Source organism: Vigna radiata, chromosome 6, assembly GCF_000741045.1.
Source record: "Vigna radiata var. radiata cultivar VC1973A chromosome 6, Vradiata_ver6, whole genome shotgun sequence".
Classification (NCBI taxonomy): Eukaryota; Viridiplantae; Streptophyta; class Magnoliopsida; order Fabales; family Fabaceae; genus Vigna; species Vigna radiata.
Window position 1 is genome coordinate 35,979,496 of NC_028356.1, and position 14,455 is coordinate 35,993,950.

A 14,455-nucleotide genomic window follows, 5' to 3' on the forward strand; every position below is an offset into this window, starting at 1 on the left:
CATTTTAGCTTTAGGTCGCTAAATGTCGTATATTGCAAATGATATAGCGTTGAGTGAAGTCACGGTGTTGTTAAATGCCCATTTTTACGAATGATTTAACATTAAACGATGTCAGGATGTGATTAAACATCATTCTTATATTATAGATATGAAACCTTTTAACTTTAGGGTGTTGACCATCACAAAGTGCAACTCAACGCAACTTGGTAAAAGACATGAAAAAAAATAATAATAATATAGAGTTAGGTGATAAAGTGTTGAGAAATATGTGATATTGCTACACTTGTTAGTTTTTAAGAAATACTGAATTAGATTCATTTTAAAAAAAATGAGTAAAATTAATATATGTTTAAGTTTTAATTTATTTAATTATATTAATTGTTTTTATTAATATCCGAGTTAAAAGAATAAAAAAGATTAAAATAACAAATACTTTTTATTTATCAAGATATTTCTTATTATCGGATAGAAATATTATTTTTTCTAATAATTTTTCTTGCTATAATTTATAATATTTGTTCACTTTCCAATATCAGTATCATCTAAAAAACATGTAAATTTAATTATATAAAAGAATAAATAAATTATAAAAATCAAGAAAAAAAATAGTGAAATAAAATATCGAAAAACAATATAAAACCAAGAAGAAAATATTTAAGTACATATTGTCGTAATGAGTAACAATCACTTATATAGTTATAAAAAAGATGATTGAGTAATTGGTTACCTTCATTGACATATTTATTAAATAATAATCGAGAAATTCTTATTACTGGTATTGTGGACGATATTTTAAATGAATTATATTCATTTTAAAAAATAAGTAAAATTAATATATGTTTAAGTTTTAATTTAGTTGATTATATTAATTAGTTGCAATAATAAAAAGGATTATAGAAAGTAATTGAAAGAAAAAAATATGAAAATAAATAATAGATACTTTTTATTGATATTTCTTATTATTAGAAATATTATATTTTCTAATAACTTTTTTTTTGTTATAAATTATAATATTTTTTTACACTTTTGTATACAAGTATTCATTTTATTGTTTGCTGTATCTGGAGTACCTGGAAAACATGTAAAATTAATGGTCAAAATCATAAACAAGCAAATAAATTATAAAAATTATGAGAAAAAAACAATAAAATAAAACATAAAAAAAATAATATAAAACTATGATAGAAGAACATATTCAATAATACATACCGTCGTTGATGGCATTAAACTTCATTAAGTGACAATCACTTATACAATTATAAAAAGGATGATCGGATAATGGGCTACAGTGTGACATACAATGACCCATACATCTTTGAAACAAGTCATCAGAAATTCCTGTAAAAAAACATTGAATTCTACACTTGATGTCACATAAAAAACGATTACTTAATACAGGTGGTGCAAAATTTAACAAAATCATAATCGTAATCATAATTCCAATAGATTTTATCTCAATTTTTTCCATAATTCTTTTCTAGTTATCTTTAAGATTATGAAATTGTGCAAAAAGATAAATCTCACTTGTGGTGTTTCATGAAGACTAAAGATCTATTTATAGAAAAATAATTGACTTGAAAATATTTAGTAATAAAAAGATATTAGTAATTTAGCTATTATTTTCTGTTATAATTAATGTAACGTTTTGACCTTGTATCTTATTTAATATTTAAATGATAATTGACTTTTAAAAGGTATTAAATAAAAAAAAATTATACCGAAAAAAAAGGAAAAAAGAGAGAAAATTGGGAAGAATATAGAACCTAAAGTAAATGGACTTGCCTAACTTGTGAGACTAAATATTAAATATGTAATAATCCTAAAATTTCTCAATCTGCAATTGACCAAAATTTCCTAAAATTGGGAAGAATATAAACATTTTGCGTTAGCTAGGATTTAAAATTGTTTTTGTAAAACATGATATTGTCACTAATCCCTGAAAGGATATATAAAAAGGAAAGAATGATGATATTTAGACAACAATTTTTGAAAATATTTGAACATTGATTATGTGTCAATATGTGATTGATTAAAAATTACTTCATAATCAATAATAATAATCATAAACATTATTGTGAAGTAATTTTTGACTAATCATAAATTGACACGTAATCAATGTTCAAATGTTATAAAAAAAATGTTGTGTAAACATGATTATCCGGAAAGGAAAAGGGAAAGTAAAATCTTTTTAATGCTGATTGAAGTTTCCCAATCTTTATTAATGATAGATATTCAATGCATATATTAATTGTGCCTCATTTTTTAGAGGGTTATCTACTATTATTTTTAAGATCAAGAGTTCCATTAGAAAACACAAAATCATTTTTTCATACTTTCATTTGTACGGTAAATAAACCATTAAGATTTTATCATTGAAAAATATTTAATATTTAATATACATTTTCATCATAAATTATAGAAAATATTTAATATACATTTTTATCCTTGAAAATATTTAATAATAAAAAATATTAATTGTTTTCTCTTATAATTAATATATATATATATATATATATATATATATATATATATAATGTAATTTTGACTCTGTATTGTATTTAAAAACAATCTGAAACAATCGAACATGTAAAATAAAAACATGATTTTGTGTTAGTGAGTATTTAAAAAATGTTTTGTAAAGCATGATGCTTGTAACTAATGCCAAAAAAGAGATAAAGAAAAAGAAAAATGAGAAAGAAATGTTCTATACACGTAATCTAAAAAGAGAATTTAATGCTCATTAAAACTTTACACTCTTTCCTAATAATAGTAATAATAGACATTCAATGCACACATGGCATATAGTTAATGTGTTTCATTTATGACATGGTTATATATTCTAATTTATAAGATGTTCAAACACATAACTATATTCTCATAGTTCCATACGAAGAGATCCATAAATGAAAATGTTTTTTTAACATCTTTATTTGACACAAATTTGATATCAGGTGTCAAATTTTTATTAGTTTTTTTCTTTTAAATGGAAATGAGTTTTTTAAAAACCGACGAGAATAGAATAGGAATTTTACAGATATGGAATTTCGTTTGACGGTTTCTTTTTATTCTTTTTCACTTTGTTTCTAAAGCTTCTTGTTTCCCATCATTCTTTCCATTCCTGGTTGCTTCATCTCTCCAATCCTTTGGTTTCTCCGTTGCACCGTTCGTCTCATCTCAACCCAAAAAAAGCTATCTTTCACAAGGTAAGCTCTATTTCCTCTATCCCCTTCTTGGGTGGCTTTGGCGTTGTGTGTGTGTTTTGTCATTTCGTCCCATTCTTGCATTGTGTGGGTTCTCTTTCTGTATCATTTTGTCCCCTTCTCGCATTGTTCTCTTTGGCATTATTTATTCATTTTGTGTTTTGTGAACCTAAGCTACCATTGATTTTTTGGTCTCTTTCGTGTTTTCATTTTTTGTGCAGTTGCAATGGCTTTCGGAATCCCAAGAGTAAGTTAAAGTTTTAGTCTTTTATTTAGTTGCATTTTTTTTGTTAGTAATAACAATCTTTTCATTATTTTTTGATTGAGAGAATATGACAAGTACAATATTTTCATTATTTTTTGATGATTTGGTTGATATGACAAGTACAATATTTTCATTTTAGGAGGAATTTCTTGCAATCTGAATGGATCCTGGACGACGAGAACATAAGACTACTAGATGCGCTAGAGGTCTATGGATTGTTGTAGGATAATTGTCTAGTGTAAAAATGTAGTGTAATTTAGTTTGTTTTGATAGGATAATTGTCATGACAGTCATGAAAGATCTACCTTTAATCCGTTAATTTTGCATGTTTGGTAGGGTGAGACAAAACAGACTAAGAGACAAAACTCATGAAAAATATTTCTTACGCAAGAAAACCTTAACATGTTTTCCTAAGTTAATTTTGTTTAAATACTTTAAATGTTTTATACTCATAATTACTATTGTTCTATTCTATATTTATTGTGTTTTTATTTAACTAAAATTAATTATGTGGGTTAGGAAATACTTTTTATATATGTGTTTAATGATAGCCTAAACTAAACATCATGTTAACTATTCCATTAAATACTATGAATAAAGTTTTGCAAATATTTTTAAGCATACATAGAGCACATAGTTGAGCGATTAAATATATAGATAAAAAAAAAGTTAAAAACATATTTACTAAGGTCAAGGAAAATCTAAAGTTGAACTACTCTTAACATAAAATACACAATTTTCATTATACTTTTGATGCATATGTTGCCTTTCTTGGTGCAAAATTGGCATGAGCATCCACGATCGTCAATATTTTAGGTATTGACATGCCACCAGAAATAACAATCTCTGCATCACAATATAAAAAGGTATTTGTTAAAGTATATAATAACATGTAAAATAATAGTAAGGAAAAGAAGAAAAACCATTCATTGATGTTTGTAATTCTTAAAAAAAATTGGAATTTGTTTTTGTAATAAATTTTAATATATTTTGGTTCTCAAACTTTTACAATGAATAAATATAATTATTTTAATCTAACTAACTTATCTTACGTGTGACATTTGAGTTGAAATATGTCAAATAGTATTAGCAGCTAAATCGTAAACTTATGTCTGGTTTACTTGAGTAGATTTGGAAGAGAGTAATTGAGAGAATTTGAGAGGATTTGATGATAATTTTTTTTTATTTATTTGAATAGATTTGGAGGTAAATGAGAGTGAATTTGGAAGTAAATTTTTTTAATCTGTCACATAAATAAAATCGTACACTAATTCTCATAAATTTTACTTCCAAATCTACTTTCACGTACCTCCAAATCTATTCAAATAAATAATATAAAAATTACCTTCAAATCCTCTCAAATCTTCTCAATCACTTTCCTCCAAATTCACTCAAATGAACAAGACCTTAAAAGATTTGATTTGAAAAACAAATTATATTAAAATTTAAGATAAAAAAAAAATTTCAATTTCACATTAAAATTTAGAACTAAAAACATATTTATAATTGATCGAGTTAAGAAGATTCGTACCTATTCCTTCTCGAACAGACAAATTTGGTCTTAGAATATCATTTGGACTAATGAGATAAATATCTCCAAGGTACAAATGATTGGTGGGAACGTAAACACAAAATAGTTCATCATCATCTCTATTCCTTAGTATCACCGAAGAAGTGATGAACCCAATTGCATACTCACCAACACGAGGGTGTCTTATGATCGCAACTTCCTTGAAAGCATTTGAGCTTTGATCTATGAATTAATTAACAAAGCTTAAAGTTTGCTAAAAAAACATGAAAATAATGATATAGAGTTAGGTGATAATGTATTGAGAAATATACCAGGTGATATTGCTACACTTATTTGTTTAGAAGCAACATATATGTAGCTTACTAAAGGCATTTTCTTGATGAACCATTCACCAAGAGTGAGAAGTGAAATTCCTAACCATGATGACATGAAAATTCCAACCAAAAATATAAAAGTGATGGAAGTAATAAATCCAAGACCTGTAAATTGAGAAAATTTATCTGTTAAAGTTCATGATATAGTATATATCTTACAAACAATCTAACACACTATTTCAAGAAAATTGAATTTTTAGCAAATGATACAATTTCATCCTAAATCATATAACTTTAAAAAATGCCATATTTCTAATAATTTATCTTTCTAAGTGAATAAACTTAGAAAATGATTTTATAAAAAAATGTGTTTACTAATAATTAGGTAATAGATTCGAAAATCTTACCAAAAATATTGATTCCTAGATGATTATATATTGGAGAGAAGAAACCATCAACAAATCGGATAAATCCCCAAGTAACATAAAATGTTATTGCAATGGGAAGAAGGATGACACTGCAAATTACATCACAATCTTCTTCAGAAACTTAACAGATAATAATTCGTGTAAACAATAATAATAATAATAATAATAAAAATCCCAACTTTATAATGTTACAAAATGAAGAGAAGATGATACCATCCAGACATGAACTTCTTTGAGGCCCAGCTGCGAATCACTTTTAAAAATGCCTACAAAAATGATTTTTTTATGAATTAAGAAAATAATTGATATAAAAAAGAGAGAGAAATTGAAGAAAATGATAGAGAAAAAAAGAAAGGAACCTCTTGGCCAGTGTGATTATGGGTGGAAGTAACGTTGGGAGAAGTGGTTGATGATTTGGATCCATTTTCTGATAAGTTGGAGACAGGAATCAAGAGCTCAAGATCTCTTGATGCCATCTTTCTTTTCTTTTTCTTCTCTCTCTCTCTCTCACAAATCACTGCATAACCTTATAACAGAATCTTAAACTTTCATTAACTCTTGCGTTGAAATCGTCATATAAACTTTCCTCTGTTGCGTGTTTCAGATTTTATTATAAAATTTTGTTACATTTATTTTATTCCCATTTTTATTTTTTTTTATTATATATTATATTATATTTCTACTAGAGATATATTGTATGACCTCATGATTAATATCTAATGATGTAAGAGAAAGAATTAGGAGGATTTTATTAATAAAAACTTTAAGATAATGATATTTTAACAACTTTTTTGATAATAAATTACGTATGTTTTATTGGTTTGTATATTTGAAATGGACTAATCACATAAACGATTGTAAAAAAATTGTAAAATAAAAAAGCAGGAAAATAAATAACAAATACTTTTATTGATCAATATGTATTTCTTATTATTGAGTAGGAATACTATTTTTTCTAATAATTTTTTTTGCTATAAATTATAATAAATTTTTACACTTTTGTACACAAGTACTCGTCTCATTGTTCCCATTATCAGCAGTACCTGGAAAACATGTAAAATTAATGATCAAAATCATAAACAAACAAATAAATTATAAAAATCATGACAAAAAAACAGTGAAATAAAACATCGAAAAATAATATAAAACCATGGTAGAAGAACATATTTAAGAATACGTACCGTCATTGATGGCGTTATACTTCATTAAGTGACAATCACTTATACAATTATAAAAAGGATGATCAGGACTACAATGTGACTTACAATCATAAACACATTCGTCAAAATTTTTTTTAGAAACAAGTCTATATATTGAACATTGAGTTGTACAACTCAATCGACATAAAAAACCATGACTTAATACGGGTTGTGCAAAATTTAAAAAAATCATAATCATAATCATAATTCCAATGGATTTTATCTCAAATTTCTCCATAAGTCTTTTCAAAATGCTTTTTAAAATTATGAAATTGTACAAAAACTAAATCTCACTTGTGGTGTTTCATTAAAGCTAAACATGAATTTATAGAAAAATAATTGATACATCATTACCCTTAAAATATTTAACAATAAAAAAATATTAAAAATTTACTTATTATTTTCTCTTATAATTAATATATAATTAATATAACATTTCTGCCATGAATCCAGATTCAGATGTATATAGTTAACAATTATTTGTTTGTAATCACATAAGTGAAAAATTAATTTTAATGCAGCAATGACTAATAGGTTACATTTTTTTAATTAAAAGTGAAAAAAGAAGCTCGCTAATTTCTAAACTAATATTAAATATTATATCTTTTAAGTCTCAATATTTTAAAACACATATAAACTTTAATAATTTACTTTTTAGTTATTACCAATGTAGTATTTATTAATCAATATTCAATATTTAACATTTGAAGTAGTATCATAACTGATGCAAATCGTTTCTAGTGATTTACTATTGGAATGGATTTGCAGATATGGATTTGTTGGTCATTGTGGTTTTCGTATTAAAGAATGTGAAAAATAATGAGGGAATGAAATTGCAGGATTAGTCTCTCTCCCTATCTCTCTTGGGATGAATGAGGAGATTTGTAGGTGAGAAGTGGTATTTTACAATAAGATAATAAGATAATAAGATAATAAGATAATGATATTTTAACAACTTTTTTATACAAGAAATGTGTTATCATTTTATTAGTCTGTTTGAATTTATTTTAAAAAAACATTTGAAACGGACCAATTACAAACTGCCACATATATGTTGTCAAAAAATTATTAAAAGTGTTAAAAAGACTTTTTCTTTTACAATACGATTCTTAATTTTTTATCACTTGCAATGGAAGAGAGAGTGTGCTCTCTGAAAGTCCAATGACAAAGAAAATTATTCTGGGATGTTGGAATTGGTTTGGGATGCTGAAATTGGCTCTTCAAGATAAAAACACTGCATTTGAGAATGGGTTCTGCTACATGGAATCAATTCCATTAATATATACATAAGTATATCACGAAATTGACTTTTTTTATTGGTTTATATATATATATATATATAATTATTTTTTGTGTGGGTAAAGTTTAAATTATAAAATGAAAAATAAAAACAAAACGGGCCAACTAGGGTTGGGTTAGTCCACCTTTGACCTATCAATTTTGTAAGTTAGGTGATGCTAGCCGAAACAGACAAATAGATTGAAAATATCAACCTGACCCATCATGTTTTGGCAAGCTGGTCTGCGTGTTACAATCCATTTTATCATCCTTAAATAAAAGTTGGAAGGAAATTTTGAAATAAAAATATTATTTTTACTAATGTTTATAAATTATAAATTTTGGAAATTTCTAATATGTAAATCGAATGAATCTGTAAATTTTAAATGTTTGTCCAAAAGATATCGTATATAAAGATATTTCTTTTGAAAAATTGATCTTATAAGTCTCATTGATTTTGATTTGTGTGATGTGAGATGATAATAAAATTTGAGAAGAATGTTTTTAAAACTTTTCATTCAAATGAATATTTCTTTCTATTGACCACTTGTCATCTAAACTACGATATTGTCAAGAATAAATGGAAGATTCATGAAGAGTATTTCTTAAGCAAGAAAACCTTATCACTCACATTTTTAAATTTTCCAAAACCTATCTCTCCTATTATGCTCTCATATTCCCATCTTTTTGACAAAATTCCCAAACCTAACATAGTGATTTTTTTTTCCCTTTTGCACGGAGATGCATATGTGGACGAAACGTTATTTCAAAAGAATCATTATTAGTTACTTGTGTGTTAATTATGCTACAAGTAGAAAAAAACTGCATTTGAGAATCAATTATGCTACATGGAATCAAGTCCGTTAATATATGCATAAGTATATCACCTATGAGGAAATTGACTTCTTTTTTTGGTTTATATATATATATATATATATATATATATGTAATTACTTTTTGTGTGGGTGAAGTTTAAAAAGAATAATTTCATTTTACTTAATTTTTTTTATTATTATTTTTTAATACTTAAAATTTATTTTATCAACAAAATATATTATTAATAGTATATTTCTATATTACTTTTACTACTAAAGGCATTTAAGTAATCTTCAATTTCTAGCAATTACAATATTTTTTATCTATCACGTGGGTCGATTTTTACCTAAACTTTCAAAATTTTTACTTCCAACTCCACTCTTAATCACTTCCAACTCCATTCTAAAAACAACATATAATTTGACTCAAATCTACTCAAATTCATTCAATCATTCTCTCTCTCAAATCATCACCTCAAATGAACACACACTTAATAAGATTTAATATTTGTCGAATACGTTTTTTTCAAGAAACATTTTTTTATGTTTTATCATTGAGTCATTACTTTTACATTAAAAAAAATTAATACTAATGTTGTATGAAGAATTTCAAATTTAATTTAATTTATAGTTAGATTCTCGTTTTCTATATTGTGTTTTTTTTTTCTCTAGTTTGAATATTATTGAAATGACGGTGTTGTAGGAGATTTTCTAAATGAATTATATTCATTTAGAAAAATGACTAAAATTAATATATGCTTAAGTTTTAATTTATTTAATTATATTAATTAGTTGCAAGAATAAAAAAATTATGGGAAGTAATTGAAAGAGAAAAAAACATGAAAATAAATAACACATACTTTTATATTGATCAAGATGTATTTCTTATTATTTAGTAGGAATATTATTATTTCTAATAATTTTTTGCTATAAATTATAATATTTTTTTACACTTTTGTAGGCAAGTATTCATCTCATTGTTGACCGTATCAGCAGCACCTGGAAAGCATGTAAAATTAAAGATCAAAATCATAAACAAACAAATATATTATAAAAATCATGAGAAAAAAAACAGTGAAACAAAACATCTAAAAACAATATAAAATCATGATAGAATAACATATTTAAGAATACGTACCGTCGTTGATGGCATTAGACTTCATTAAGTGACAATCACTTATACAATTATAAAAAGGATGATTGGATAATTGGCTACAATGGTTCTTACAATCATTGACACATCTGTCAAATAATCCTTGAGAAGTAATTCTTAGTGGTGCACATTGAGCTGTACACTTTAATCGGCAAAGAAAACCATGACTTAATACAGGTTGTGCAAAATTTAATAAAACCATAATCGTAATCATAATCCCAATAGATTTTATCTCAATTTTCCCCATAACTCTTTTCAAAAATGCTCCTTAAGATTATAAAAGTGTACAAAAACTAAATCTCACTTGTGGTGTTTCATGAAAACTAAACATGAATTTATAGAAAAAAATTGATATACATTCCTACCCTAGAAAATATTTAGCAATAAAAAATATTAATAATTTATTTATTGTTTTCTCATATAATTAATATATAATTAATATAACATTTTGACTTTGTATCTTTTTTAATGATACATATTCAATGTTCATAGAAGTTTCACCATCTATATTAATGATACATATTCAATGCTTGTAGATGCATACATTTGTTGTGGCTATATTATTTTTAAGATATTCAAACATGATTATCATATCCACGTAGTTTCATATAAAGAGTTCCATTAGAAAGTATACCATACAAAATCATTTTTTTCATACTTTCTATTATACTTTAAATAAATCCTTAAGTTTTTACTTAAGCATCATAAAGTTTCTTGCAATTGTATTTCTTTTCTACCTTTATCGACCTACCTTGCAAAGATATTTCAAGATTTCACCACATGTCTTATAAATCCAAAATTTAAAACTAATAAAAACATTTGAAACTCGTCGTGAGACAATGGTAAAAAAGAACTAGGAGTCTTTCATGTCCAATCCCCACATAATTCGACGTGATATGCGGTGAGGCTTCATCCGCTTAATAAAAAATCGAAACCACCAGTACAAGGACGTTTTATCGGTTGGTTTAAAAGAAAAAACTAAAAACATAATTTCTGGAAAATAAAACGGCGAATGCATAGAACAATTCAACGTTCTATGGTTCATTGAAAGAAAAATAAAAAATAATTATTAGCTGTAATATACATTGTCCATCTTTTTGTTACACTTGACATCATATTAATTACATCAATATTAGTATTTATTTATTTTGTATTGGACGTCAGTTGTTTTCTTAGCTGACGTTATGTGATTACTCACCAACGACCATCACGTCTAACTCCAACTTGTACGACGTTCTATATTGGTTTAAACGTCGGGCTCATAAAGTGTGTGACAATCTGTTTGGTTTAAAAAAAAAAGAAATAAAGAATAAGGGATTCACTCTTTGGTTTATTGCTGTCATATAAAACGTCGAATATTTGTCATGGTTGACGTGTGGGTAAAAGTAATACGGCTGGAAGCAAACCACTATTTCAGTATATTTTTATTTTGAATTGAACGTCAAATGTTTCTTAAGTTGACGTTATGTGATTTAAGGTCATTGTTTTACGTCGATCTGGGCCTTGTGTTGACGTTAATAAATTTTAGATGGCGAATTGTTTCGTAAATGACATGGAGCAATTGAATTTATTTACAAAAATGTCACCGATTATTTTTAATGTTGTCTTTTTTATTATTGGACATTGACTGCATGACATAATATGTGATTTTTGTACTAGTGACAACCATTAAGATGTTATTCCAGGAATCCTAACCCAACTCATGGCCATTCGAGACGAGACAAATCTCAAGGTTTTGTCCGAATATTCTACCTTTTTCTTAGCATCGAAAGATGATTTATGTTAGCTACGTTTTAATTGTATCTTTTTATAAAAAGACTGGATGTGATTGCAAAGTTTTAAATAATGACTCTTTGTAGGTATCAAGTAAGCAACTTCCTGACGACATAATAACCATGCTCACTGTCGGACATGAAACATCAGCTGTTGTTTTAACTTGGACCTTTTATCTACTATCTAAGATAATAATAACACGAGGCTAAGGTTCAATAAGAAGGGGATTATTGTTCTGGGATTATTATTGCTTGATATGGAATTACAATGTTTTTTTTTTTTTTTCATTCCAAAAGTTTTGGTTAATCATGATAAAAGGTTTTGTAAATAATGCACGTTCAATAGAACACTACACTTATTTCTTTCATGAACCTCAAATTCAGATGTATGTATTTAATAATTATTTTTTTCTAGGTTTCATTATTTTAAAATATTTATCAACTCTCGATTCTTATAAATATGCAAAGCTTAGAAAGAAGAATGACCATGAGATCATTTGAAGCTGAGTTAATAGGAGGAACAATAAAGAAGAACATATTTCAATTGATCTAGTTATTTTCGACATGCTGGATTGTTTAGTCAATCTTAGAATATTTTTTAGGTTTAATATCGCTTTTGGTCCCTAGTTTGGGAGGGTTTGTTCAATATGGTCCTACTTTTTTTTTTCATAACAATTGATCCCACCTTTTGAAAAAACTGTTCAATTGAGTCCTTTTTGTTCATAGTGGTCCCATATTCAAGTTTAAATTGTTTATTATAGTCCTTATTGTATACGATGATGATATGATTTTTAACATAACATTATGTGACGACTGTTAAAATAACATTTGGATAGGTGAATACATGAAAGAACTTATTGACGTCGTAACCAACACAGTTAGAAAATTGACGTCCTAACCAAAAAGGAGTCAATTGAACAGTTTTTTCAAAAAGTGGGATCAATTGTTATTAAAAAAAAGGTAGGACCATATTAAACAAAACCTCCCAAACTAGGGACCAAAAGCCGTACTAAGCCTATTTTTTAAATGTTATGCATTTTTTATATATTTTATATTGTGATTGCCAATAAATATAATTTATCTTAAATCATCAATAAAATTAATTTTGATTAATTTTTGTGTACTTTAAAGTTTTATATATTTTATTAATTTCTTATTATACAAAACAGATTTAATTAAATTAAGAAATTATAAATATAGGTGAATAATTATAAAGAAAGAAAATTTCAAATCTCCACAAAATAATAATCACTAATAAAAAGACATTAAAATTTTCCAAAAAAAAAAACTTCCACAAATTAATTTATAGAGGATAAAAATCTTAACAAATTGAAAAATAAATTAACACTAAACAGTGACTATTGTATTTTAATTCATAGTAGAATTATGGAGACAATTAGGTGTGGAGTTTTCATATCTTTTCTACTCAAGAACAAAAAAACTACTACTTTAAAGGTTAAAACCTTATCACTCACATTTTTAAATTTTCCAAAACCTATCTCTCCTCTTATGCTCTCATATTCCCATCTTTTTGACAAAATTCCCAAACCTAACATTGTGATTTTTCTTCCCTTTTGCACGGAGATGCATATGTGGACGAAACGTTATTTCAAAAAAATCATTATTAGTTACTTGTGTGTTTGTTTGTATTTTATTTATTTATTTAAAAATCATTTTACAATGCTATTCTTAATTTTTCATCACTTCCACTAAGGAGAGAAAGTGTGCTTTGTGAAACTCCAATGATAAAGGAAACGATTTTGGGATGTTAAATTTGGTTGGAAAACAATGCATTTCAGAATCAACTATGCTACATGGAATTAATTCTCTCTCTCTCTCTCTCTCTCTCTATATATATATATATATATATATATATATATATATATTTATTTATTTATTTCTAACTATTTTTTTTGTGGGTGAAGTTTAAAAAGAATAATTTCAGTTTACTTACATTTTTATTAAAATTTTTGTTTTCTAATACTTAAGATTTATTTTATCAATAAATATGATTTTATATTACTTTTACTATTAAGGACATTTTAGTAATTTTTAATTTCTATCAATTACAACATTTTTTTATCTACTACATCGATGTAATTTTACGTAAACTTTCATAAATTTTACTTTTCAAATTTACTCTTAATCACTTGCAAGTCCATTATAAAAACAACATACAATTTATTTCAAATCTACTCAAATTTATTTAGTCATTTTCTCTCAATGATCACCTTCAAATGAAACAGACTCATTTTCTCCCGTAATGAATATGAATATTATTGAAATGAGCGATCATCTAAATGAATTATATTCATTTAGAAAAATGAGTAAAATTAATATATGCTTAAACTTTAATTTATTTAATTATATTAATTAGTTGCGAGAATAAAAAAGATTATGGAAAGTAATTGAAAGAAAAAAGCAGCAAATAAATAATAAATACTTTTTTTATAAGATGTATGTCTTATTATTGAGTAGGAGTATTATTTTTTTCTAATAA

At 25.6% G+C, this 14,455-nt stretch overlaps 1 protein-coding gene across 1 annotated transcript; it reads right to left on the reverse strand.

Annotated features, from left to right (window-relative positions):
• Window positions 1–4,207: 4,207 nt before the first annotated feature.
• LOC106763781 (protein LIKE COV 3-like) lies at window positions 4,208–6,228 on the reverse strand. The gene is made up of 6 exons (XM_014647938.2): window positions 6,098–6,228; window positions 5,952–6,004; window positions 5,718–5,827; window positions 5,308–5,475; window positions 4,997–5,218; window positions 4,208–4,311 (listed from the first exon to the last, which is right to left on the reverse strand). The coding sequence occupies exons 1-6, from the start codon at window positions 6,212–6,214 to the stop codon at window positions 4,208–4,210; spliced, it is 774 nt and encodes a 257-aa protein (XP_014503424.1). The 5' UTR covers window positions 6,215–6,228.
• Window positions 6,229–14,455: the final 8,227 nt, after the last annotated feature.

Bases quoted from the DNA above. Each gene is read 5' to 3' on its own strand.
- LOC106763781 (XM_014647938.2), bottom strand. From the start codon at position 6,214: ATGGCATCAAGAGATCTTGAGCTCTTGATTCCTGTCTCCAACTTATCA. The intron at 5,828-5,951 runs GTATCATCTTCT...TGTAATTTGCAG, and splicing joins AAGAAGTTCATGTCTGGATG to TGTCATCCTTCTTCCCATTG. The intron at 5,219-5,307 runs GTATATTTCTCA...ATTAATTCATAG, and splicing joins AAGTGTAGCAATATCACCTG to ATCAAAGCTCAAATGCTTTC.